The following is a 25897-nucleotide window of genomic DNA, read 5'->3' as shown; positions in this document are numbered from 1 at the left end:
CTTGCACCGTGTTTTCCTCGTTTGCAGTCCTATATCCAGTGTAAAGAGGTGGACTATCGATCCGATAGAAGAGAAGATTATTATGATATCCAGCTAAGCATAAAAGGAAAGAAAAACAGTAAGTGCTGTGCACACAGGGGCTTGATGACCTGATAATTTCTTTTGTGGTAATTCTTCATTTACACAAGTGCTTTTTATTAAAATGTAGCATACACAGAAAACCACCAAAATGATGAGTATACAGCTAACTGAGTGAACACAGGCTTGTGACCCACTGGTGTCAAGAAACAGAATATTTTCTGGCACACCCAGCCTTGCCTCAGCCCTTTCAGTCACTGCCTCTCCCTTGGAGGGAACTCCTATTTAGGCTCCTAACATCCTATTCTAGGTTATATCTGCATGTTGTTAATATTCATGTAGGATGTAGTCTCTATTTTGCTCAGCATTATGTGCAATTCACCTATATTGCAAGTAGCAATAATTTGATCATTTTCATTGACTTAGAGTATTTCACATTAGGAATATACCACAAGAGTTTTGAAACCATCTTTTTTTCCTTGATAAATACTTCGCTTATTTTCAGTGTGAGGTTATTGGGCGTAAGCTCACCGACCTGTCTTGTGCCTATCTCTGGTGCACATGCATTTGCATTTATGCTGAGTGGAATTGCTGGCTCACAGGGGATACACATGGTCAGCTTAATAGATAAAGCCAGCAAGTGTCCCAAAGCAGTTTATCAGTTTCTGTCCCCTAGCAATGTGTGAGTTATCAGACTGTGAGCATTTTGGTGGCAGTATGGTGCTGTCTTGGTTTAAATTTGCATTTCCCTGGAGGTCAGTGGGGTGGTCAGATGCTTATTGACAATTTGGATAGCTTTCTGAACATGATGGAATACAGTAAATAATAACATCCTTGTCTGTAAATTCTGTCACCCGTGAGATATCTAGATCTGTTTCTGTCGATTCACCTTTGTCTTTACCACGGGCTGTATTTTCCAGCTTCATTGCGTGTCTAGTAATCTTTTATTTTGGGTGTCAGCCATTGTGATTTTTATCTTGAGTGTTGGATATTCTTAACTCTTGTTCTGGGTCATAGTTAAGTTACTTGGAAGTAGTTTGGTTCTTTTGAGGCTTTACTTCTGAGTTTTGTCAGGTGGGAGCACGACAGTTTACAGTTCAGGGCTAATTTGTTTCTACAGCTGAGGCAGCACCTTTCTGAGTTTTTATCCAGCCTCAAGTCCCATGTCTTATGAGGCTTTTCCGCTGTAGCTGGAGAGAGCACGGACTCTTCTCAGGCTGGTATGAACTCGGGGACCCTCTCCCCATGCTTTCAGTGGTTCGTCCCTCTGGCGGTCGCCGGGGCTCTGCCTGTGCCGCTTTCTCCTGCCGGGCACTCTGTCCTAAGGGTCTGAGCTGCCTTGGGCCCCTCGTGTTCTCGCAGCTGTCTCCTCACTCTCGGGGACACTCAGGGCCCTGTTTGGGCTTCTCTTCCCTGTGCCGCAGCCCAGAAACTACATAGTAGCAGGGGCCTTTGAAGGGCCCTGTCCAAGGTCATGGCCCTGCATCACCTCCTGTCTGGATCTCAGTGTTCCCTGTGGGGTCCAGTGTCTCACCTGTCAGTGCAGGAGAGGAAGTCTGGCTCCTGTGAGCCCCTCACAACCAGAGCAGGAGAAGTGCCGCCTGTTTCCAGACGCTCGTTCTGGGTGGGTCGCTGAGACCGTCCCCCGGTGTGGGGCTTGCCTCCTCTTTTAATGTTGCCGTTTGTTTAACAATCTCATAATTTTGGCGTATCAGTCCTTGCTTTCTGTGTCCTAAGAACATCTGCCCTGAAGTCAGAGTCTCTTCTCTGTTATTGTTTTGCCTTTTCTGTTTATCTACAGTCCATCTGGAGTAGGAGTTTTTGCATGTGGTAGGATATCAAGATTGATTTCCACCCCTGCCCCCCACGAGGATACCAGGTGGACCCATCACATTTCCCTCATTGCTCTGCTGTGCGCCTTTGTCAGCCGTCAGCCGTTCCTGTTTGTGTAGTCTGTCCTAAACCTGCTCCTGGTCCGTTGGTCATCCTTGGGCAGAGTCTACGAGGCCTTTTTTTTCCTTTTAGCTCAACGGGGCTTAATTGAGAATTAGAAGATGTTTAAAGTGTATGTCGCGATTATTCGATGTACACGTACCTTGTGAAAGGATGACTTTCACCTCGTCAACGACCACATTAATTACATCACATGTTCCTTTTTAGGGGGTGAGAACCTTTAAGTTCTACTCTCAGCACATTTTATTGGTGATCAGCTGTCGGCACCATGTTCTACACTAGGTCATCCGACCGTATTCATCTTATATCTGGAAGTTTGTGCCTTTTTGCCAACCTCCCCCACTTCCTTCACCCCCCAGGCTCCACGTTCCTGCTCTCTTTCTTCGCTGTCTTAATAACTATAGCTTTATAGTAAACGTTTCGGTCACAGTTTGTACTTCGGTGTTATTTGACTTTGTCCGAGTTATTAAAACATGACTCTGTGTAACCATTTGTAACACCGTTAGGAAACCGTATCAGTGTCCTTGGAGTTCGTGCCTTTGCTGGGTCACGTTTAGCTAGTCTGGTCAAGGCTGAGGGCTAACGCTCAGCCGCGATTACTTCCCTTCCCTGGCGTCCCTGAGTGTACCGCGCTGGCTGTTACATGCAAACCTTCACTGGTAACTTTGGCTGACTTTTTTTTTTCCCTCTCTTTAAAGTATTTGAATCATTTGTGGATTATGTGGCAGTAGAACAACTAGACGGTGACAACAAATACGACGCCGGGGAGCATGGCTTGCAGGTAACTTCGTGCTAGTGTCCTGTCGTAGCTTTTCACTTGACTCGCATATCTTTTACTTAATTGTGAACTAATAATTTAAGTCGTTCCGTTTCATATGCTGCTGGTATTAAGAACTCAAAAGGATCTTGTTTTTCAGCCCAGATGTTAATGTTTTAGAGAGTTCTGGATGCGTTGCTGGTGGGATTTAACGGGAAGAGTGTAGGGCAGGTGTCTGCAGGAAACGGAAGTACAGTTTGTTCGTCAGTGTTTATCTGAGGTGGAACTGTCCCCACCACACCTGAGGCTCTGTCCCTGTGTTTGAAGACTTTTTTTCCCATTTCATCCATCATTCTGTTCTTTCCCTTACCGGGGTCGGTGCAGGGGGTTCTCCTCGGTTGCTCCTAGTTACAAGTAGAATTTCTTCATCACGTGGACTCTGGTTTCAGCTGGTGATGTTTTGCTTTTTCGTGCGACAGAGGTACAGTTTTCTAAGAATAAATTCTAGAATGAGAAATGTATTTTTTGTTATTTGTTCATGACACTGGGTGTCCTTGTTTTCCTCCTCACCCCTCGGGGACTCTGGGCTCTGGCAGAGCAGTGAGCGTTGTAAACGAGTGACCAGTCTGTGGTTGGACAGAGGGATGTGGACTGTGGCTAATTCCTGGCTGTTGGTCCGGATGGCGGGTGATCTGCAGCCTCCTCATGGATCTAGCCATCCAAGGACTGTTGCATCCTCATAACCTTGACTCATTGGCTCAACTGATTTATAATTTTTCAGATCATCCTGTGTCTACCGAGCCTGCTAATTTATAATTCATGGTAGTAATGTTCCATTTCTCAGCGGGCAACAGATCTGCTCTTCTGCTTGGTCAGGACACCAAGTGGCAGTTCAGAAAGTCACCCTCCAAACAGGCAACTGGATGTGCTAGGAGATACTTACTTCATCAACCAGAAGAATTGCCCTTATCCACACTAGTTATTCGGGGTCTGGGTGAGCAGTAGGTATTTTAGAATCATAGTCTCCATGGACCGCGGTGGAGAAACAGTTCTTTTGTCATTCTTTCAAGTTGTATTAAAACTGTGCCATTCCTTCGTGTGGTATCGCTTCCTGGGATTTGAGTTTTTCTTTCCACGTGCCCTGTCCTCTTAAATATGCTAATGTACATCACAGAACATTGCCAAATAGAAGTACCTTGTCAGCCACCAGGTCCTCTAGCAGGTGCTGAAATGAGCTGTACGGCTTAGAAGGAAGGTCTGAGTTGGAAATACAGCCTTGAGGGCTGCCGATGGTCTGGTAGTGGTCGAGTTTGGCAAACGCTTATTAGTGAAGAAAAAGAATCGGCTGAGGTGGAGCAGAGCTGGAGGGAGGTGTGAGAGCTACAGAGTCCCAGGTCCTTCCAGAAAGGCTGTGTTTGGAAGTTGGGGGGTGTCCAGTAGCACAGAGCCTGGCAGTAACTGGGAAACGGTCGTGTTGGTGGTAAAAGAGCCTTGCTGATAGTGACTCAGACATTCTTTAGAAGTGGGATCGAGCAGTAAACACTGTGCTCCAGAATGTCCGTTTTTAAGTAAACATCATAAAAGTCCAGGGCAAGGAAGCCAGTCACCGAGAATCCTCCCTCCTGTAATGTGTTGGTCTGTACTTGTTCTGTGCAGGTGTTCCATAAGCACTCCTAAACTGACCTCGTTGTAGTCATAGTCTTCTGCTTTTCCGTTTAGTGATTTTTCCGTGTTTCTCTATATTTTTCATAGCATTTAATGACTATATAATACATCAGCAAGTGACTAAGCCTTAATTACCTATTCCCTGCTGCTGGATGTCGAGATAGAATATAATCCAGAAGAAGGGGAAGTCTCTCACACGCAAGCCAGTGCAGCATTATTTTAACAACAAACCTGATGCAGATCTAAAGAAATTCCAAAGGCAGCCTAGAGTGATACCTGACCCCCGCCAGAAGTCCCCAGCGCATTTTAATCTTATTGAAATGCTGTTGCTTTCGTTGCATCAAGAAATAGGTATCAGAGAACTAACTTTGCATTTCTTTTTCCAACGTTCAGGAAGCAGAGAAAGGGGTGAAGTTCCTAACATTGCCACCAGTGTTACATCTGCAGCTGATGAGATTTATGTATGACCCTCAGACGGACCAAAATATCAAGATCAATGACAGGTAATCTGGAGTGGGGTGTAGAAGTTAAGATTTATCCAGCATCTGGATTTTTAGGGGATCAATCTCAGTGCTTTGTGTAGTTTTTGGGTTTTTGGGTTTTTTTTTGTTTTTTTTTGTTTTTTTTTTCAGTCTCATCTCTGAGTGGCTGAGGGTCTCCCTTCTGCCTAGGTGTCCAGGAACTAATTTTAAAGGGATAATTCCACTTTTAGATTTTGAGGCGGCCCCTTCTGCGTCTCCCTTTCAAGGAGCCCCCGCCCCTCCACGTGGCGGCCGAGCGAAGGCCATGAGGAGAGGATGCTCCTGCTTTACAGGCCTCGCTGTCACCTCAGCATAGGTGTTACCTGTGCAGCAGAATTGGATGTTACTGTGTGTGTGTTTAGATTGGATTCTCCAGTACTTCGTAGGCTCTCAGTTGGTGTTGACATCTGCAGCGGTACAGGTTTCAGAAATGCTGAAGTTAGGGGGATGTGTGTGCGCCCCGGGCCGGGTGTTTTTCAGGTTTTTAAAATACCAGATACAAGAACGCTACCACATGCTGTTTTATGTGGTTTAGAACGCAGACGTTTTATCCCGATTAGTCTGTGCACCAGCTCTGTACAGGGCGGCGGAGGTTGGGCATTCACCCTTTAAACTCGACCCAGTCAGATTACCTGCCCTGGCTGGGTGTTTGCTCATCCACTGTTGTCCTTTACGGTGGACCATGTTAGAAACCGTCTCCACCGGACGCCACAGACGGGCAGTCTGTAGACTGAGTCCAGCGTGCTGATGGGTTTCGTTTGGTCCTTATCTTGGTTTTATTTCTATTTTTATTAGAAAAAGTTGCTAATCTTTAAAAAAGCAACATGATTTTACATAAAGGCTCAGATTTCTGACACCTTTAGGAATTCAGAACAATTCAGAACATTTGGCAGCACTGGGCCAGAATTCCCAGGGCAGCGGGGGCTGGCGCTGCTCAGGTGCTGTCCCGCAGCACTCTGCAGGTGGTCCTCGCCCGCCCCGCCTCCTTCCTGCTGACGGCGCTGCCGGTGACCGTGCACTTAAGATGTTCTGGAGCCAGTGTCGTAAGAGCCAGGCGTGTTCAGGATGTCCACAGGTCACAGGGTGGCGGTCTGTTTTCCACATCTTCCTCCAGATTTGATTCTTTCATGTTTCTCAGACCTGCAGAATTTCCTTAGTGGCCACAGTGCTGCACCTTCAGAATCATTCATCGGCATGTTTGGAATCATTTACATCCGACGAAAGTCACAGTGTACATTTATCACAAGACCGACTGTTGTCATGTCCTTAATTTAAAATTCCATAAATTTAAAATTCCATTGAGGTGTCTCAGTGCCTCGTAGGCATTTTTCTCATATTTAGCTTCAAATTTTATATTGATATATGAACAGTTAATTTGTTTTAACAGGTGGGAGCCACCTCAAGTAGTCGATGGGGCCTCCCAAGTCACGTTCACATCTCCTTTCCAAATAAAGATGAGCCAGTAAATTAGAAGGTCTAGCAATAAAAAAAGCCTGAAGGTGAAATTTTTACATGTAAATGAAACCTGGATTTCTTTTAAAATGTTTTTTTAATAGGTTCGAGTTTCCTGAACAGTTACCACTTGATGAATTTTTGCAAAAAACAGATCCTAAGGACCCTGCAAATTACATTCTTCACGCAGTCCTAGTTCATAGTGGAGATAATCATGGTGGACATTATGTGGTTTATCTAAACCCCAAAGGGGACGGCAAGGTGAGTGCTGGGCGTGGGGCGGAGATGGATGTGATGCTATTTGGGAAGGAGATTCACACTGACGCTTAGCCTTCGCCTTTCCCTGTTCCCACCTGATGGCCTTGATAGCGAAGGATTCCTTCCTGGCCTCTGGTTTATCTGTGCGTTCCAATATGTGAGTCAACTGCTGATACTTGAAAGGCGAACAGTCAGTTGGCGATTATACTTTCTGTATGTATCTCTTTGTTAGTATTGAACGTTGGACTTTACAGAATCCCTTTACATAGAATTTGAGGCACTCATTTTCCACTTACAAATAACAGCGGAATGATTATCCAGGGCCTGGGCCCGTGCAGGGAGGCAGTGCTGATTGCATGGCATTCCACAGGCCCCACTGTCCACGCTGTGGAATGTTCCATCTTTCCCTGGGTCACATGGACCTCATCACATAATCTTCACCGAAGAGAGCAGATGATGATCTTGGGGTCAGTGTCAGGAGCACAGGCCTGGTGAGGAACAGAGCAAAGACTGAGCCCTCCTAGCACTTACTGAGGGAACCCCCATAGTACAGACCTGTGTGAACCTTTAACTATGGGGTTGAGTACCATTTAAAATGACTTGATCTGCGACAAAGAGATTGGAAGGTAACTGCACAAGCTCTGCCCTTACTCATTGCGATAATATGTCATGAGATAGGATAAAATGTCCCATTTATTAAGCACACCATAAAACTTCAGTTTTACTGGCCAAGTTGGGTGCTTTCTATATGGTTTTCTCAATTCTGTAAAGAGTTGTGTCGTTAGTAGTTTGAACCTAAATTAAAAATGGGCTGAGTAGATTACAAAGATTGACAATGGATGAATATTAGCAGTTCCTCCAGAATACAGAACTAGGCAGGCAGAAGGACTGGAGAGTTTTATCAGAGGGATGCTCGAGGCAGAGTCCAGTCCAGCACAGATGCCATGGTTTAGAACCACTGCCTGATGGTTTGCGTGCTTCTCAGAGCACTTGCTCTCAGCTGACGTCTTGTTACTCTCCTGTCTAGTGGTGCAAATTTGATGACGACGTGGTGTCGAGGTGTACAAAAGAAGAAGCCATCGAGCACAACTACGGGGGGCATGATGACGACCTCTCCGTCCGGCACTGCACGAACGCGTACATGCTGGTTTATATCAGGGAGTCGAAGCTGAGTGAGTAGAAGTGTCGTTCCGGTGTGAGCTTTACAGTTGTACCATGAGTCGTTGCCATGGTATTTTAGGCCGTGGTACGGTGGACCTAAGCTGTGTCTCCCGTCCAAACACATGTTCTGCTTATCCTGCCTTATTCGCAGCATCTAGAAGCAGGCTGGATTGAGCTTGCGGGCTTTGATGTAGACTCATGGCACCAGATAATTTCATGTCGCTAGATTGCTGTATTAATGATGCCGTAACATTGGGACCTTCTAAGGAGGGGAAGGTAGGATCTGATGGAGATGAACAGAGATGCATTTGTCCTGCAGGTGAGGTGTTACAAGCCGTCACCGACCATGATATTCCTCAGCAACTGGTGGAGCGACTACAGGAGGAGAAAAGGATCGAGGCCCAGAAGCGGAAGGAGCGGCAGGAAGCCCATCTCTACATGCAAGTGCAGGTCAGCCTCCCGTGACCCTTGGGTGGACGGGCCCCCGGGGCCTGCTGAGAGCGACACTGCTCCCCGGTGCACTTGGGCTGCTTCCAGAGTGACCATTGATGGATCAGGGACTGCTCGGGCCAGTTCTCTGGCAGTTTGGATTGTATTATACACTCTAGTTCAGGGTGAGGACTTGGACGTGAGAATTACTCAGGCCTCCAGGCAGCAGTGTTGGCTGTTTATAAAGTGCGGAGGGGATGAGAGGTGAGGGCCTTGGTGGGAGGACGCAGAACAAGAGGGAGCTCCCAGCCGGAGAAGCAGCACAGCCCAGACGGGGCATGGGATGCGGCTCGCCAGGCCACGGGAAAGCATGACGCACAGGACGGAGGAGCAGGAGAGCTCCGAGAAGGGAGGTGAATTTCCAGAAGGTCTTGGTTCATGAGTCCGTAGTGATATTAGGAAATAAAGAGGCATCATTTTATTAAGCTGACTACCTGGGAAAAGGTACGTGGTGCGTCCCGTCCCGTCTTTATAACACGTGGAGGTCACCACACAGATGGAGTTCCAGCGAGTGCTCAGAGATGAGAGTGGCTGCATGGAAATGTAGGTTTTTGTCTCTTCTAAATAAACACCTGATCTAGTTCTTGGTCGTTTTGATACTTTTCTCCTTGGGTCTTCTGGAGAAGGTTTATGGGAGCAAAAGCCTAGTTGTTTCATCATCTTACTATTTGAACTGAGTCTTGGTCAGTGTGGTTTCATGTCATTTCGTAAGTCAGTTCCGGTTTCTGTGCGTATTTTCAGATAGTTGCAGAGGACCAGTTTTGTGGCCACCAAGGAAATGATATGTACGATGAGGAAAAAGTGAAGTACACTGTGTTCAAAGTGCTGAAAAACTCCTCGCTTGCTGAGTTCGTCCAGAACCTCTCTCAGACCATGGTAAGTGCTGGTCATTCTGCTGGTGGGTGGTTTTGGTGCCCACTTCCACCCTCCTCCTTTGTAATTGGTCGGAGAGATCCTTTTGCAGTAGGTGCACGTCCTGTCAGCAAGCTGCCTGAGCCCGGTTCCTCTCGACTCCGCCTCTTCTGCCCTTTGACCTTATCTTTGAAGAGAAACTGCAATGAAGGAAGTTGAATGTGAATGTGAATCTTCTCCTTTGTACCCTTTTTTCTTTCTTTCTTTCTTTTTCTTTTTTTTGTAAAATGGGCACTCAAGCCTCAATGCTAGTGACCCTGCCAGAGCAGATCACTTTTGCCTGATTGGTGGGATTGCTGTAATCAGGGGCTTTCACAGTCTCAGGATGAGTACACCGACACTGAAGTTTAAATGTGAACTAATTTTGTTACTAAGTTAAATTGATTTTTTCCCAGGGATTTCCACAAGATCAAATTCGATTATGGCCTATGCAAGCCAGGAGCAACGGAACCAAACGACCAGCGATGTTAGATAACGAGGCCGACGGCAATAAAACGGTAAGTGTCGCCCAGCGTTGACCTCGTGCGCTGCTGCTGGTCCCGCTGCCGCCTCCCTTTGGTCCAGGTACATGGAGGTGGACGTGCTCTCCAGTACTTCAGTGAAGTTTTTCACTCTCACTGAGCCATTAAAATTTTCTAAGATGGGCATCTCTTTTGGAAATAGATGATTGAACTCAGTGATAATGAAAACCCTTGGACAATATTCCTGGAAACCGTTGATCCGGAGCTGGCCGCTAGTGGAGCTACATTGCCCAAGTTTGATAAAGATCGTAAGTGACCGTCTTCAGAGCAGTAGAGTTGGATTCCTGGACCATCACTCTAAACACTCAGCGTTAAGCATTCTTCTCTTGCAGAGGAATCTTGTTAATTCCAAAAATGCTCATTACACCCCTGCCGTGGCCAGGTTTCTTGGTGAAGTCCAGTCAGGCTGACTGACCGGGGCTGTGTGGTGTCCCGGGAGGCGAGGAGACGGGGGCAGCAGCACTGAGTTCTCCACTGTCCGTCTTTAGTCGAGGCCCCCCACGTCTTGCCGATCACACTGGTCTTCCGTATGTGGACGGGTCACGCGGAGCGGGTCCAGTAGTGAATGCACTTGACCCTAGAGCAACATGGGCCCGAGCTGCACACGCCCACTTCTATATGGGTTTTTTTTATTTTTTTATATGTAGATTTTTAAAAATAAGTTTTTTATATGTATTTTCTCTTATGATTTCCTTAATAACCCTTTCGGTTATGGAGCTTACTTTATTGGAAGAATGCAACATATATACACGTAACACATAACATACAAAATGCGTGCTTATTGACTGTTCATGTTATTGGGGTCTGGGCAATAGCTGGCTATTAGTAGGTAAGTTTGTGAGGAAGAGTCAGTGGTTCTACGCAGATTTTCAACTGCACTGGGGGTCGGGGTGCCTAACTCCCATGTTGTTCAAGGTCAGCTGCATTGTGCTCTGCAGATCACACAGTCTCTGCCATGGGAGCATGGAAGCAGCCACAGAATTGTGTGAGGGAACATTTTGGCTGTCTTCCAGCATTACTTTACAAAACCAGTGTCAGAGTCTGCCCACACTTGGTACAAAATGAAAGATTTTCATTGCTGCAGGGGGCCACTTCTCTAGCAAAGGCATAAACAGTCATTAACGTATATTCCCATGACAACTCAGCCAGCTAGTTAGTACCAGGTCTTGAAACTGGGATTCCCATCATCCCATCTTCTCTGCCTCACCTGTACTGTTTCTCAGGCGGTTGAGGGTTGGAATGATGCCACAGTCACAGGGTTAGCCTCCTGGGTAAATCTCATCTGGTGTAGTAACTTCTAGGTGCCATAAGCTGTCATTTCAGTGGCTTTTACTAAGTTTACTGGTTGTTGTTGTTGTTTTTTTTTTAACATTGTACTGCATGTTAAGATCCTAACAAAATCTGTTTACAAACCTTGTAGATGATGTGATGTTATTTTTGAAGATGTACGATCCCAAAACGCGGAGCTTGAATTACTGTGGGCACATCTACACGCCAATATCCTGTAAAATACGTAAGTCCTCCTGCGCGCCCCTTCTGAGTCGCTTTTGCTGACGTCCCGGTTTATTGCAGCTTCAGGCGCTCTACTTTTTTTTTTCTCAGGAGACTTGCTCCCAGTTATGTGTGACAGAGCAGGATTTATCCAAGATACTAGCCTTATCCTCTATGAGGTTCGTATGGTTTATTTTTCTATAATCAGTATATCATTAGTGGTTTGGAGAGGGTTGTTGCTTGTTTTGCTAGCCTTGAATTTTTTTCTGTGTGATGTCTATAGCTGAGTGGGGGCCTTGGGTGACCTTAAGTTGAGGATCGTATTAGTAGATCTGTGATTTTTCCCAATTGAGGATCAGTCAGTTATTGTTACATCTTTATGGATATGAACATCTCCCCTTTGCATTTGAACTTGAAAGTGCAGGGCTGATAGAACTGGGTGTAGAGGAGATGCATACAGTGGATAGCCTAGTAAATGCTGGACAGACTGCATTGTAACCACCTGACTTCTTTTACTCTAGGAAGTTAAACCGAATTTAACAGAGAGAATTCAGGACTATGACGTGTCTCTTGATAAAGCCCTCGATGAACTCATGGATGGTGACATTATAGTGTTTCAGAAGTACGTACTTCTTGAAGGATTTTATCACTTTGTCCTAATGTCGAGTATTTTTATAAGTCCTTTAACAGCAAACAAAATGGCATCTAGACCCCGAGTCATGCTTTGTTTGAAGTACCTCAGAATGCCGACGGAAGTGGCCGTTTCTGGGTTTGGGGATTAGGAGTGGTGAGCATTTTCATCATTTAATGCTCAAATTTCCTAAAAATGTCTATGAGGAGAGTGGTAGTGGGGTGGCAACAGTCTTTGGAATAGCAAAATTATTTTCCTTCCCTGAAAACAGGAAATTTTTAGAATGCACCTGCTTAGGTAGCCGATTTCACTCTGTCTTTGTGTAAAACCAGCAGGTCTGCAGTCTTAACACTTGGTGTCTGAAGGTAGCTTGATGTGACCTTTTCCTCGCTTTCGAAATGTCTGGTCAGGGCGGACCTGATGCAGTGCATGAGCAGGCAAGGAGCGCAGCGGCCAGGAGCCAGGAGCAGGGCCTGGCACACTGCCGTCGTGAGGGCCAGGCAGCAGTGTTTAGGGCCTAGCAGCTGCTCGGTCCTGCCGCCTCAGCGTGAACACGCAGGCCCGCCGACTGCTAGTCAGAACAGACTCTGCCGCGAGCCCTGCGCTTCACCTGAGTCCTTGCCCTTAAATCGTGCAGGGCGAGGGCACTGGTTTGTTTGTATTGAGCTCAAGAACAGGAAGCAGCCGCATTGCGCAGCTCAGCACCCCTTCAGTACACGCTGCCTTTCCCCGTGGTCCCTGGCTTACAAGGGCAGCCGGGCAGACCAGACCCCTGACGCGTGAAATGTGACCTGAGTTGATAGGCACACTGGTTGGCCTCACTGTTGAATGAGAGATGATGACCTTGGCCTGGGCTTTGATTCAGGCTAGAAACTTTTTTCTCTCCCTAGGGATGACCCTGAAAATGATAACAGTGAATTACCCACTGCAAAAGAATATTTCAGAGACCTCTACCATCGTGTTGATGTCATTTTCTGTGATAAGACAATCCCTAATGATCCTGGATTTGTGGTCACGTTATCAAATAGAATGAATTATTTTCAGGTATTTGATAAATGTTCTACTTCCTTCAGATTCCATTTCAGAAAGACCACGTTCTTATTGCAAGGGCTTGCTGACAAGACTGTCCGATGAGTTCGGGTCAGGAGGAGGTCTTAGTCCTGCTGTCTGAGGAAGTGCCTGCCCGAAGTGGGTGGGCGCTGGGATGGCCGTGGGACCAGAAGCCGTTCTTTCCTCAGCCTCCCCTCCCTTGCCCACAGTCACATCCACCTGCCCTCTTGTTCCTCGAAATCCTCTCCCTGGGCACAGTTTGGTTTCACAGATAACCGTGGTAATATGTCGAGTGTGAACCATTAAAAAATCACAAGGAAATACAAAAAAACTTGTAGACTTTACCTTTTAAAAGTTGTCTTCATCAGGTAAGCTCCATGCGTGGTGATACTTTAATACTATTAGATAGTAAATTCCTAGGGCATTTAAATTCAGGCTGCTCATACCACCTTTTTTAAGGAACCTTTGGCAGATAATTAATGATGACGTTTATAAGCAATTAAATTTCACTTTATTCCCCCAAACGCGAATTGTCCTTTCTGACGCCTGGTCCGTCCCCTTCCCTCAGGTCGCAAAGACGGTCGCACAGAGGCTGAACACTGACCCGATGTTGCTCCAGTTTTTCAAGTCGCAAGGGTAAGCCACGCTCAAAGACGCTGCGTGCTTTCCACAGTTCATCCCGACATCGTGGAACTAATTTTAATAACTAGCTGACCACTTCACCTGACATGCCATTTCTTGCTTAGTTTCAGATATAGAATTGTCACCACTCATATCTTGACTACACTACTCCAAGTTGTAAAAATAATTGGCAGCCTCATCTAAAGCCAGACTGACTTTAGATTCATCATCAGTAAACACATCCCCATGTGTCCCGCTGGGCCCATCCCAGCCAGACTCCTGTGTGCCGTGTCACCATTGCAGAGAGCGTTCAGGTGTGACAGCCAGAGGGACTTAGGACTCGGGAAATAGGAGCAGTAAAGTGAAACCCTTTGCCACGTCCAAATTTCAAGTCTAGGTGAAAGACCAGTGGTTTGCTTTTCTGCTCACGCACAGATATTTGTTTTAGGCAAATAAACAAGTCATTTATTTATATGCTGTTTTCTTGTGTAGTTATAGGGATGGCCCAGGTAACCCTCTTAGACATAATTATGAAGGTACTTTAAGAGATCTTCTACAATTCTTCAAGCCTAGACAACCTAAGAAACTTTACTATCAGCAGGTATGAGTCCAAATTAATGTAACCGTGGGTGATAAAGAGAAGGCTTGGGTTTTGGTGGAAGTATATCTAAAACGAGTCTCTCTTTTCTTAATAGCTTAAGATGAAAATCACAGACTTTGAAAACAGGCGAAGTTTTAAGTGTATATGGTTAAACAGCCAATTTAGGGAAGAGGTAAGTTTTTTAAAATGGTATGAATTTTTATTTTTTTATTGGAGCTTGTTTATTGTTTCTGTCTCCCCAGACCTTGAAAACTAAAACAAATGAAAGCGTAATGAATGACAGCGTGTTAGAGGTCCTTGGGCCCAGAGTTTGGGAAACCCGGGCATGGTGGCCGGGTGGTGAGCCCCGTGTCGCCTCCCTCCACCTCTTGAGTCCTGCGGGGTGAATGACAGTCGGCAGTCCGTGCCCTGCTTGTGGCCGGGGCAGTGGTTTTCTCCAGCTGTTTCCGCCTTGGCCAGGCCTCCGCAAGCAGAGCGACCCGCCTTCCCCGGCACTGGTGTCCGCGGGTACTGGCGGAGGCCGCACCAGCGTCCCGTGCTTGTCGCACACGGGTCACACGTCCAGCCGCACTTCAGATGGTCTTTCTAGAAACTGTGCCGACCTGGATCCCAAGTCTTATCTTTCCTGCTCTGCCAGTTTTCAAGGGAAATCTGAGCCACATGCCTTAGACATTCTTAGGCCGATATGATAAAGTCCACCTCTGGCCGGCCTGGACTCAGGAGACTCCTTTCTCACTGTGCTGAGAGCTGGAGTGGCTTATGCAGGACCTTTCAGGGCTGGTTCCCAGAGAGGTGGCACTGTGAGTGGCAAGGTTTGCATCTGAGTCGCATGCTTCACAGTTCCCTCAGTACTGGGTGGGTCTCGGGGCTTGGGCAGATAGCCTGAGTGACTTCACAGAGCTGGCCATCAGGGCAGGAATGTAAGTGAGGCAGTGGCGGGAAGTGGAGGCAATTGAGAACATCTGTCGCAGTTTTTTTTGTTTTTTTGTTTTTTCCTTAAGCAAAATCAGTTTGTTACCGCAGACCCTTTACGTTTTCTTTAAAGCATTTATCTCATCTTGTCATTTCTTAGGAAATAACACTATATCCAGACAAGCATGGGTGTGTCCGGGACCTGCTAGAAGAATGTAAAAAGGCCGTAGAGCTGGGGGAGAAGGCATCAGGGAAACTTAGGCAAGTATTTCCTGGAGCCGGAAGGCGAGCAGGGTGGGGGCGCCAGCCCAAGTCGGCAGCCGCCTTTGTGGAAGTTGAGCACAGCCAGAACCCATCCGCGTCGCTGCCGAGCTCATCTCTCAGGCTGTCTTCTGCAGCAGTTTTAACGTATTTCACCATGAAGCCGTTTTTTTCCCCTTCCTTCTCCGACTCCTCATCTTAACTGTCTGTAGTAAAAAGGTGTGATTCAAAGCCAGGCAGAGGAAAGATAAGATTCCAGTAGAATGATAACTGAAACCGGAAAAGGTTTCTTTGATTGTATGCAGGGAATCGGGCCACTGGTGATCTGCTTAGTCAACATTCAGGCTGTAGAAAGAAGCCTCAGATGTGATGACCAGTTTTTATTTCAGCGAGTTTGGGCCTTGTTCTTAGCACACAGTGTTGCAGGATGCAGCAGCTCTGGGAGCCGTTGGTTCCCAGAATGTTTTCTTTCTAATACTAATAAAAGAAGGAGACCTTTATTCTCTAAAAAGTGAGTTGAGAAAAATATCACCAGTCCCACCCAGTTCGGGATTGTTGGAGGGAAGATTCATACACTTCCAGGAGACTCGGCCCCACTGAGTCCTGCAGGGCCAGCTCAGAGGGTCCCCTTCGCTCACCCTGCATCGCATGCTCTGAGGGGACCCCCTGACCTGTGTCCGCTGCCCCAGATGCCTGCTGTTGACATTTCGGACCTTTTAAAAAGAAGACAAGCAAATCTTCCATCAGTCTTTTTTTTAGTGTAAAGTTGTATCTTTTCACTTTCCCCCTTGTTTTGTACAGGCTGCTAGAAATTGTAAGCTACAAAATTATTGGCGTGCACCAAGAAGATGAACTATTAGAATGTTTATCTCCTGCGACGAGTAGGACGTTTCGAATAGAGGTACCTGCCCTACTGCTGGCCCCAGGGAGAGTTCTGGGCTTGTTCATTTGTTCTTTTGTAATAAAATAATACATTATGTAAAATTCACCATTTTAACCACTTTTAAGTGTCCGGTTCAGTGACATTAATTAAGTGCAGTCACACTCTTGAGCCATCACTGTCACCCATTGCCACAGCCTTTTCATCTTCCCCAGTGAAAGTCCATACCTATGAAATACCTGCCTGCCCCGGTCCCCGGCACCCCCCGTTCCTTCTCTGATTTTGACTACTTTGGAAACCTCGTAGGAGTGGGATCGTACCATATTTGTCTAAAGAAATCCATTTTAAATATGAACCATCAAGGAAATCCAGTCAGAAATTTTGGATCCCTGTTGATTTTTTTTTTTTCTTAGGTGAGGCAACCCTTGGTTGACCTCACAGATTGCAAAGACCTTGTCAGCTTACAATCCTTATTTTTTATGCCTACAGCACCTGGTCTTCCTAGGTGGTCTCCCGTCCAAGTACTAACCAGACCCAACCCTGCTTCCGAGATCAGATGGGATCGGGCTTGTTCAGGGTGGCATGGCCATAGATGGGTCCCTGTTGATTTCAGAGTGCTGAAATTTCCACAGTTAACTGGAAAAATCCATTATTTGGTGTTAAAAGACCCAGCATTTTCCTTTAAAACTTAGATATGGTGTTGCTCTGAACTCTTATTCTCACAAGACCCAAATGTGGCATTTTGGCAAAAATAAGACCTAACTTCCTTGTTTGAGGAGCAAGTCAGGACTAAAACGTAGCATTTTGTCTGCATCACTGCTTTACTCAACTCTTTAAAATATGTGTCCTCAGGAGATACCCCTGGACCAGGTAGACATAGATAAGGAAAATGAGATGCTGATCACAGTGGCACATTTCCACAAAGAGGTGTTTGGAACATTTGGAATCCCATTTTTGCTGAGGATACACCAGGTGAGGTCTCCTTGGTAGCAGGTCGAGCATCGCGTGTCAGAACTCGAAGCCTCACGTCATTTTTTGATTAAATGGTGTTAAAGCTGATTTCCTGCCTCGGCAGGCGGGTAACGGGCTTCGATGTTGTCCCGTGGGCCCCGAGGGGCTGTCGTGGTACAGCACATGTGAGTGAGCGTCCTGTCCTGTCCCGTTCCTCCCGTTCGTAGGGCGAGCATTTCAGAGAAGTCATGAAGCGGATTCAGAGTCTGCTAGACATCCAGGAGAAAGAATTTGAGAAGGTGCGCGCGTCCCGGGCGCCTGTGGAGTGGCTCAGCGGGCGGCCTACTGGGTCTGGACTAGTAAAGTAGCCTGGACTTCTTGGCCAGAGGTGTGAGTGTTGCTGACATCCAGAATTGACGAAGGGGTTTCGTTTTCGTTTTTGTCTTTTAGTTTAAGTTTGCCATTGTGATGATGGGCCGGCACCAGTACATAAATGAAGATGAGTATGAAGTAAACTTGAAAGACTTTGAACCTCAGCCTGGTAAGACGACCGCCCCTCCCGCCTCGGTCTTTCTTCCGTGTGGGTTTAGGACTCAGAAGCAAGTGCCATGTGGCTGGAGCGGGGTAGCCCTGGTGGTGCCCGTTCTTCCATTTTCACAGCGGGGCGACCTGGGCTCGCTTACATCCTGTCAGAGGAGCAGCAGCAGCCCTAACCCATGAGTCCTTGTAAGGAGGAAGCAAGTGGCATGACCGATCACATAGGGGCTGAGAACTGAGATTCAGGGTCGCGGTGTGGGTGGCTCTGTGTGACTCGCAGGCTCTGCCAGCGTGGCGTTTAGAAGCCGCCGAGATGAGATGCTCACTTGATGTGGGGGTCCTTGGGCCCGCAGTGAGCGTGCAGCTCAGAGCCCCGGCTTCACTGTGGCCCAGCGTGGGCTCTGGCCTCACCGCCCCTCTCTCCCCACCAGGTAACATGTCTCACCCTCGGCCGTGGCTAGGGCTCGACCACTTCAACAAAGCCCCAAAGAGGAGTCGCTACACTTACCTTGAAAAGGCCATTAAAATCCATAACTGACCTCCTCCCCCGGAGCGCGCACGGCGAGGCCCGCGCGGGGCTGTGCGCCCCTTTTACAGCGAGGACTTTGGTGCGCGTGTGCTCTAGCCGGAGTCGTCAGCAAGAAGATTTGCTGCTGGTGTTAATTTTATTTTGTTGAGGCTGTTCAGTTTGGCTTCTCTGTATCTATTGACTGCCCTTTTTGAGCAAATGAAGGTGTTTTTATAAAGCTTGGATGCCAATGAGAGTTATTTTATGGTAACCACAATGCAAGGCAACTGTCAGCAGAATGGGGAGAAGAGGTTAGCGGGACGCCTGGCGCTGGCACGAGGTCTCTAGTCTGTGTCTGGTGCATAAGCTGCCTGGCTGCCTTCCCGGGGGTCCCGGTCCCCACCCCGCTGCCAGGAAGTCTTATGTTTAGGCTCGTCTGACATATTTCCTTCAGTTATACTTTTCAATGACCTTTTGTGCATCTGTAAAGGCAAAAACAGAAACTCACAAGCTAATAAATAGCGCTCTTTCCTTCACCGCGTGTCCTGTCGCCCCTTCCTCGGTTCTCCCCCCACTGCCTGGGTCTTTTTAACAAACTCGTCCCACGTCCATCAGCCACTACTGTTCTGCAGCCCGTTCGCAAAGTGGACGCACTGAATCCAGTCCGGACAGACATTCTGGGGTCTTTTTACTAAAATGGAAAGCACTGTTAAATGCAATTAAGGTGTACTATGCTGCCTCTCGGCAAACTTCACGATCTCAAGAGTTTCATACAAGCAGGTGAAAAAATTATAAATAGAATTTCCTTAAAATGGAAGAGATGGAACAAAATAAAGGAGAGCCTTTTAGCAAAGAGGGCATGCTCACTAGTGGATAGCAAGCTGTTGACTTTGTAAAAAAAAAAAAAAGTTAAAATAAAAAAAAAAAACACAGGAAAAATGAAATTGTATATTTAATGAATGAACATGTACAATTACCGCTGGGAGGAGGTGACTTTTTGTTGGGTGAATCTGCAAGTGACTCTCACTGATGTTGATATTCATTGTGTGTAGTTTTATTTCAGTCCCGACCTTTTCTTTTGGAGCTAATGCCAGCCGCGTGTCTAGTTTTGAGTGCAGTAAAATAGAATCAGCAAATCACACTTATTTTTCATCCTTTTCCAGTATTTTTTGTTTCTGTAGCTGCAGTGTACGCCAACTCTTCCTGTATATTGCCTTTTTGCTGGAAAATGTTGTATGTTGAATAAAATTTTCTATAAAAACTATAATTAAGTGAGTGACGTGGACGTTGAGGAAGATTTCTGCCGTCCCCAGAAACAGGCTTGGGGAACCTTTTCATTTGTACCAAGGTTTCACTGAGCTGTTCCCCCTCATCCCATTATTGCTGATGTACGATTCTGGCTGCCTTTTTTTTCCCCCCCTTCCCTTTTTGTTTTCCTTTTGCTAGTCTCATTTCAGCTGAAGAAATGAAAGATTTTCCAGGTGGGAACCGTGTACAAATAAGATGACTGGAAATATTGCTAAAATCGTGGAAGGCGCACGCCAGACTATGTCGGCGCTGGAGCAGCCGTGACCCCCTGCAGAGCTCACGTCGGCCACTTCGCTTCTGGTGCCCGGTGCACTAGTCCTGGCCTCGGGGCTGGTCTGTAGCCCAGGGCGACTCCCCTCCAGGTGTCTATGTGGTGTGCACACGTCCACACCCCGAGAGCTGCCCCCGGTGGTGCGAACGGCTCTGCCCCTGTCTCAATGAACGTCTCGATTTTTTTAAGTTTGGCTCCAGGCTGGTTATAGTCTTAGGTAACTGAAACAGCATTCTCCCTGAAGTTATTAAATGACTGTTTTTACAAAAAAACCTTTGCAGTGTGGATGACGTGTTGCATTTTCTTTTCCACCTACTCCCAGTTATGTTATTGAGTCCGAGTTCATAAAACTGATTTTGGGGGACAGGGATGGAGATGACCTGCTTTTCAAATGGCTCACTGCACCCCCAAGAATGTTCCGTCTTCTGTAAGGCGTGTTGCTGTTCCATGACCGAAGTCTGAGACCTACAGTGTTGGCTCCCTGGAACCCACACTGTGGCATGAAGGGGCCATCCCACGTGACCGCACAGGAGCGGTGCGCCGGAGGAAGCGTGACATTTTAAAACGGCGTGCTGGGTACTAGATGCCATTGTCATCTCTTTAAGAGCAGTTCCCAGCGCACCTTCCCCAAATGTCCCTGCCAGCCCACCTTGGGGACCACCTTAGAAATCAGTTGCTGACCTTTCTCACAAGAGCTTCGTGTCAGCTGCTTTGGGGACCACCACGTCCAGCAAGACGAGGGGCACGTGTCTCCAGCGGTGTTTGTGAGCCTCGCCATGTTAATGAGTACATAATTCCATCTCCGCACAAGTGCAAGGGTGAGGCACCAGCCACGGAGGGGCCCAGCGACGCAGGTCCCTTGGGGTGACGGCCAGAGCTGTGCAAGCGCGATGGGAATAAGCTGTGTTGGGAGCCACCTTCCTGAGCAAGACCTGAGCCGGCACCTTCCGCGTACGTGCTCCCTGCACCTAGTTTTGCGGTAGGTGATCGTGGCGTGGTTGGTATCCAAGACTGATATTTCCCAGTAGTTTGCTGAAACCTCAAGTTAAAAGCTGCCTTGTCTTTGAAGAGAGTGTGACAAGCTTTTGGCTTTGCGGGCTCTGTGTGGGTCTTCACGGGACCACGCTCCAGTGGACGGGTGGTTCTGAGCTCTGTGACACTTAACAGGTGAAGTCGTCACCAGGTTCACTGATCCCTGGACTAGGGAGAAGGGGCCCGTCTGGGGCACTGATGGCTGGGTGGCCAGCAGGTCAGCTCCCTGAATAAAAGTGCACCGGAAAGACGAGCCCAGCCTTGCCCCTCGCTGAAAATATTCACAAACTGTCTAGTCAGAACCAAGCGTCCCCATGCTTGTCGCATGGCTAGTGGTGCAGCGTTTCCACCCAGGCTGGGCCCTGGGTTCTAACCCGGCTCCGTCTGGTGGAACCTGCCATGTGACACGTGCAGTGCCCAGGCAGTAGCTGTGAGCCACACGTGGCTGTTGAGCACCTGGTATGTGGCCAAAGTAGCTGAGGGAGTGAACCTTTTATTTAAAGTTCAAGTTGCCACATGTGGCTGACATCCACCACGTTGGATGAAACCATTGTAACCGAACTTGCCTTGTTTTGTGAGTTAAAACGATAAGCTCTCTCAAGGAGCTGTGGAATTAACATAAAAAACATTGGGCCTCAAGTTTTCCTGAGACCTTTTCATTAATGGAAGCCTTGAGGGACATTAACATTCTGGGTGGGGACAAAGATGAGGACAAAGTTCCCCGAGTCCGTGTATTTGCCAGGGGACTTGTGCAGACTTGTCCTTCCCACCATCTTCCAGTGAGGCCTTGAAGCTGGGCCGTGGGGGTCTTCAGGAGCAGTTGGAGCAGAGGCAAAGGTGTCAGAGGCCCCAGAAGGGGTGGGTGCATACAAGTCTGAGCTCCGAGGGGCTTCTGACCCACAAGTCAGTGGATGGATCCAGGGCTTGGCGTTCCCACCACGGTCCTTTGGTTATCCAACCATCTTGCAGTAAAATGTGGGGAGAAAAATTACCTACACTCAAGAGCCCCCATGAAGCCCACTTCCTGTGTTCAGGCTGATGCTTGCTTGACCCTTCCCCACCATTGAAGAGTGGGCAGCCCTCAGCACTTCCGGACCCCTTGCTGCAAAGTCGGTGTGGCAGTGGGGCGGGCGGCAGAGAGGTCAGGGTCAGTTGGATCTACGGGCTGGTTCACAGGTGTGCAGTTGGGAATGTGACAGTCTACACGCCCATGGTCCCTGCCCCTCACCCCACTGGGCATTGCTTCCTTCTCCAGACTCACTGCCCACAGCTGCTGGAAACGGGCAGGAGGTGTCCTGGGTTGTGACAGGCTCCCCAGCTACTGTTAGCAGTGCGGGGCCAAGAGGCCAGCGCCACACCCTCCCGTGTGCCCCTGTGATAACGGGGGAGGGCTGTGTCCTGTCCTGGCTCTGGCCACGTGTCATCAGTCCTAATAACCGTCACCACTGAGCACACCGCAGAGCCACCAGGACAGACTCGAAGGCTGGGCGCTCAGCCTTGCTAAGTGCAGAGCTGGCCTTGACACAGCCTCACTGCCACGGTACCATCCCGCTTTCCAGGCCCCCCAGCCGGCCCCCCCTTTCAGATGACAGATGCAGGAACCCCGGGCAGGGCGTGCTGGCCACACCGCCCAGACAGCCCTCCTGGCAACCCCCAGAAGTTGGTGCAGACAAACCTTGAGTCACGATCCAGGGAGAAGTGTGCGTGAGAAGGATGAGGCCCCGAGCCCTATGCGCCCCAGGCTGCTGCTACAGTGAGACCCTGCGACAGGAGAGCAAGGCCACCCCGGGACCAGGCCACGGACATGAAAAGATTAAACGGACGTGGTGCTTTAGGCGAGGGCGTCAAAGCGAGGCGGCCCTGGCACGGCGGGGACCGCAGGGGCCCAGGGGGACAGCCGCTACTCATCCCGACTTGCTGAACGCGCGTCTCAACTTACTGAACGCAGCGAGACCTCGGGAATTTTTTAAAGAAGCTGAAAAGTCCGGATTTTCGATGTGATTTCCAATTTTTAAAGTTGGCAGATGACATTCTCTTAACACTGGGCAGTTGAAATCAGGAAGGCCTGGGGATTGACTCGTGGGCTGTGGAAGGGTGCTGCCTGCAGCTGGGCAGGACCTCGTTGGTTGACGGCACCGTGGTGGCTGGGCCAGACCCGTGAGGGAGGACCTGGGACGCCACCCACACTCAGCGGGCAGAGCCCTGACGCATCACAACACACTGCATCTGCCACGGAAGTCGCTGGGACTCATGCCTGTGGACTGTCTGGGAATCTGAGTCCAAATCCACAAGATGCCTGGCGAGCCTGGCGTCAGAACACCAGGCTGGAGTCAAGCTCTGCGGATGGGTCTGGTCGCAGCCACGGGCCGGCCTCGGCCTCGCTGACAGGGCCAGGCATGCCTTGTGACTGTCGCCCGCCCGGCCGGGGTGCCTCTGCACAGGCGTGGACTTCCCCTGAACCAGGGATTGACCTGTCTCGGTGACTCTCTCTCCCTCTCAGTAGTGACACTCGGCCTGTTTGAGACACACAGGCTCACTTTTAACACGGAACCCAGACGGTGGCCACCTGCGTTGTCGAGCCGGGTCCATTTGGCACCTCTGTGTCCTGATTTATTACAAATGGGAGACTGAGTCCTAGGTACCGGGCGCCTAGTTTGCGACAGATGCTTCACCTTCTACTGTAACCCTAAAACCTAGTTAAAATAGGTCTCGATGTGGAAATTGGGAGTGCCCGTCCTACAGCTAGTGCTGACTCAGAAGCTGGTGCTCCCCTGGTCCTTGGCATCTGGGGGTGCCGAGAGGCAGAGGGGCAGCTGCAGGGGTATCTTTGCGGGGCCGACATTCCGATCTGGAGAAAGCTGCCGTCCTCCCCCAGCTGGTGTGACGGATTTGCCAGCAGGTGCGGGCAGGGTGGCTCTCGCCTGACCCGATTGGGCTTCCAGGAATCTCTCTGCCTGCCGGTGGCTTGATAAAAGGCCACCTCGCGATCAGTGATTCAATGCCTCCACGACTTCAGCTCTACACACGCGTGTGCACGCACACACACGCACGCGCACACACGCACGCATCTCACCAGCACTGCACTCTCCTCCATGCTGCGGTTGTCTTGGGTAGATAGGCCCGAGTTCGCCTGCGGCCCGTCTACTTCTGGCATCTCTGGGCCTCGGAGTCCACATCAGCAGGATGGGAGAGCAGTGCCCTCTTGGGGCGGCCGTGAGCATTACAACCAACGCCTGCCACATTTTAGTGAATGACATGAACTTCGCAGGCCCTTATCTTCCTGTAACTCTCTTCTGCCCCCTGATTCTCTCACTTTTCCTTTCTCTTTGAAATTCATTTTATAGAATACATTTTAATTGAAAGGAAGAATGGGATTATAGATTTTATATTTTGCCAAATAAAACAATCCTTTAATTGTGCCCTGGGTTTTCCTTTAGCCCAGTGGTCCCCAACCTTTTTGGCATCAGGGACCAGTGCTCCCATGAGAATCTGATGCCTGATGATCTGAGGCGGAGCTGAGGCGGTGATGCTAGCGCTGGGGAGCAGCTGCAAATGCAGATGAAGCTTTGCTCGCCGGCCCGCCGCTCACCTCCTACTGTGCAACCCAGGGATTGGGGACCCCTGCTTTAGCCCATAGTTACACCTGAACTCATCCCCAGGCAGACCCCATTTCACCCACAAGGGATCCTGCTCCTAAGCAGACTTCGCAGTATAGTATCATAGCTACTGTGCTGTAACCACGAAGGAATTTTAAGGATTAAACCTCTTCTTGGGGGGCTGTGGATAGAGATTTGGGAAGATTTCCTTCCCCCCTCCCAGTTCCCATAAACCTACCTGACCCCACCAGGGCCTGAGGAAGTGACAGAGCCTGACAGTGGTCAGCCAGGCTGGAAGGAATAGCCGAAGAGAGGAGAGGCGGGCAGGGCAGCGAGGGGAAGAGTGGACGCATGGCGGATGGACAGCAGCACGGTAGGGGTTGGACAGCTCACAGATGGCCTCAGGGGACCCCAAGTTAAAAGTGGACTCAGTCTCAAGGGCGGGGAGTTCCAGGTAAGTGTCTGGCATAATCAGAGCTGAAGTTACTAATTCTCACCCGTGCTAATTGAGCTTAGTCTGTGCTGGACACTGGCTGCTGGTAGGAAGGAGCCGGTAGGAAGGAGCAGGGAAAGGCGGGAGCTGGCTAACGGGTAGTGGTTTTTAAGGGGCCAGAAGAGGATGAACCCTGAGAAGAGAGGGTTAGGCTACCATTCGGCCATCATTCACTCTCCCGGGGCTAACCGAGCACCTACTATGTGCAGCCGGTTTGACGGCCAACTTGACCTTTCATGGGGACAGGAGGGCAGAGGGAAGGATGGGTGGACATCACCTGAGTCCCTCCACACCCCGTGGGGCAGGGGCAAGGTGGGGAAACCCCAGTAGGACAAACGCAAGCAGGCCAAAGGTCACTTAACCGACATTTATTTCGCAGAGGTTCACAAGCGTTTGTAGCGGAAGAGTTCGCTGCGGCACACTGGACACGAGTGCTTCACGTCCATCAAGCTGTCCACGCAGAAGGGGACGAGACAGCAGCCCAGGGCACACCTGCAGCCTCAGGAGCAGCAGGCCGTGGGCTGGGGCCGGGCTGGGGCGTGCTGGACTCGCCGGTGGCCCAGCCAAGCTGGGCACGCCCCATCCTCGGTCCCACCCTGCCCCCCACCCCCAGGCGCCGGCCCCCCACTCCCAGGTGCCGGCTCCCCACCCCCAGAAGGCCCTCCACCACCGGTGCTCAGGGCCCCCACGCACCCGAACATGAAGAGGCCGGTACACAGCAGCCAGGTGAGGATCCCGGGGGACGGGGTGGTCACCGTGATGATGTAGTTCCCGCAGTACGGACACGGTAACTGAACGGGTATGGCGGACACTATCGTAGGCATGCCGGTGAACACAGCTTGGGGGGCAAGGAGGGGGCAGGTCAGACTCCATGGCCCCCTCCGTTTCCTCCCCGATGTCTGCCACTGGGGGACCCTCCCATGGCCTGCCCCACTCTGCGGGTGCTCCGTGCTCCCCTGAGCAGCCCAGGCCTTCCAGGTGGGCCCC

The 25897-nt window shown here is 49.3% G+C and overlaps 2 protein-coding genes and 1 pseudogene across 3 annotated transcripts in view; 1 reads left to right on the top strand and 2 right to left on the bottom strand.

The window, feature by feature from the left end:
* USP7 (ubiquitin specific peptidase 7) overlaps positions 1 to 19477 on the top strand; it is a 60761-nt gene extending 41284 nt beyond the window's left edge. For both annotated transcript variants that reach the window (XM_039885312.1, XM_039885313.1), the window contains exons 10-31: positions 28 to 118; positions 2730 to 2812; positions 4847 to 4956; positions 6531 to 6687; positions 7712 to 7856; positions 8165 to 8295; positions 9076 to 9210; positions 9642 to 9743; positions 9910 to 10015; positions 11188 to 11280; positions 11370 to 11437; positions 11780 to 11880; positions 12780 to 12933; positions 13508 to 13575; positions 14053 to 14161; positions 14256 to 14333; positions 15234 to 15334; positions 16136 to 16235; positions 17067 to 17186; positions 17393 to 17464; positions 17616 to 17706; positions 18134 to 19477. In XM_039885312.1, coding sequence (XP_039741246.1) covers positions 28 to 118; positions 2730 to 2812; positions 4847 to 4956; positions 6531 to 6687; positions 7712 to 7856; positions 8165 to 8295; positions 9076 to 9210; positions 9642 to 9743; positions 9910 to 10015; positions 11188 to 11280; positions 11370 to 11437; positions 11780 to 11880; positions 12780 to 12933; positions 13508 to 13575; positions 14053 to 14161; positions 14256 to 14333; positions 15234 to 15334; positions 16136 to 16235; positions 17067 to 17186; positions 17393 to 17464; positions 17616 to 17706; positions 18134 to 18240 — 2322 coding nt within the window. In that variant the 3' untranslated portion in view covers positions 18241 to 19477. The remainder of the gene's footprint in view (positions 1 to 27; positions 119 to 2729; positions 2813 to 4846; positions 4957 to 6530; positions 6688 to 7711; positions 7857 to 8164; positions 8296 to 9075; positions 9211 to 9641; positions 9744 to 9909; positions 10016 to 11187; positions 11281 to 11369; positions 11438 to 11779; positions 11881 to 12779; positions 12934 to 13507; positions 13576 to 14052; positions 14162 to 14255; positions 14334 to 15233; positions 15335 to 16135; positions 16236 to 17066; positions 17187 to 17392; positions 17465 to 17615; positions 17707 to 18133) is intronic.
* Positions 16695 to 16808, bottom strand: LOC120620632 (uncharacterized; annotated as a pseudogene).
* A 5789-nt stretch (positions 19478 to 25266) lies between the features above and the next one.
* The window catches only part of LITAFD (LITAF domain containing), an 8833-nt gene continuing 8202 nt past the window's right edge, over positions 25267 to 25897 (bottom strand). The window contains exons 5-6 of the mRNA XM_039885311.1: positions 25604 to 25748; positions 25267 to 25402 (exon numbers count right to left, since the gene is read on the bottom strand). Coding sequence (XP_039741245.1) covers positions 25294 to 25402; positions 25604 to 25748 — 254 coding nt within the window. The 3' untranslated portion in view covers positions 25267 to 25293. The remainder of the gene's footprint in view (positions 25403 to 25603; positions 25749 to 25897) is intronic.

The sequence above is a fragment of the Pteropus medius genome, unplaced genomic scaffold (assembly GCF_902729225.1).
Source record: "Pteropus medius unplaced genomic scaffold, Ma_sr-lr_union100, whole genome shotgun sequence".
In the NCBI taxonomy this organism is placed as follows: domain Eukaryota; kingdom Metazoa; phylum Chordata; class Mammalia; order Chiroptera; family Pteropodidae; genus Pteropus; species Pteropus medius.
The sequence above is the reverse complement of the archived record's forward strand: the minus strand, read 5'-3'. Positions and strand labels throughout refer to the sequence as shown.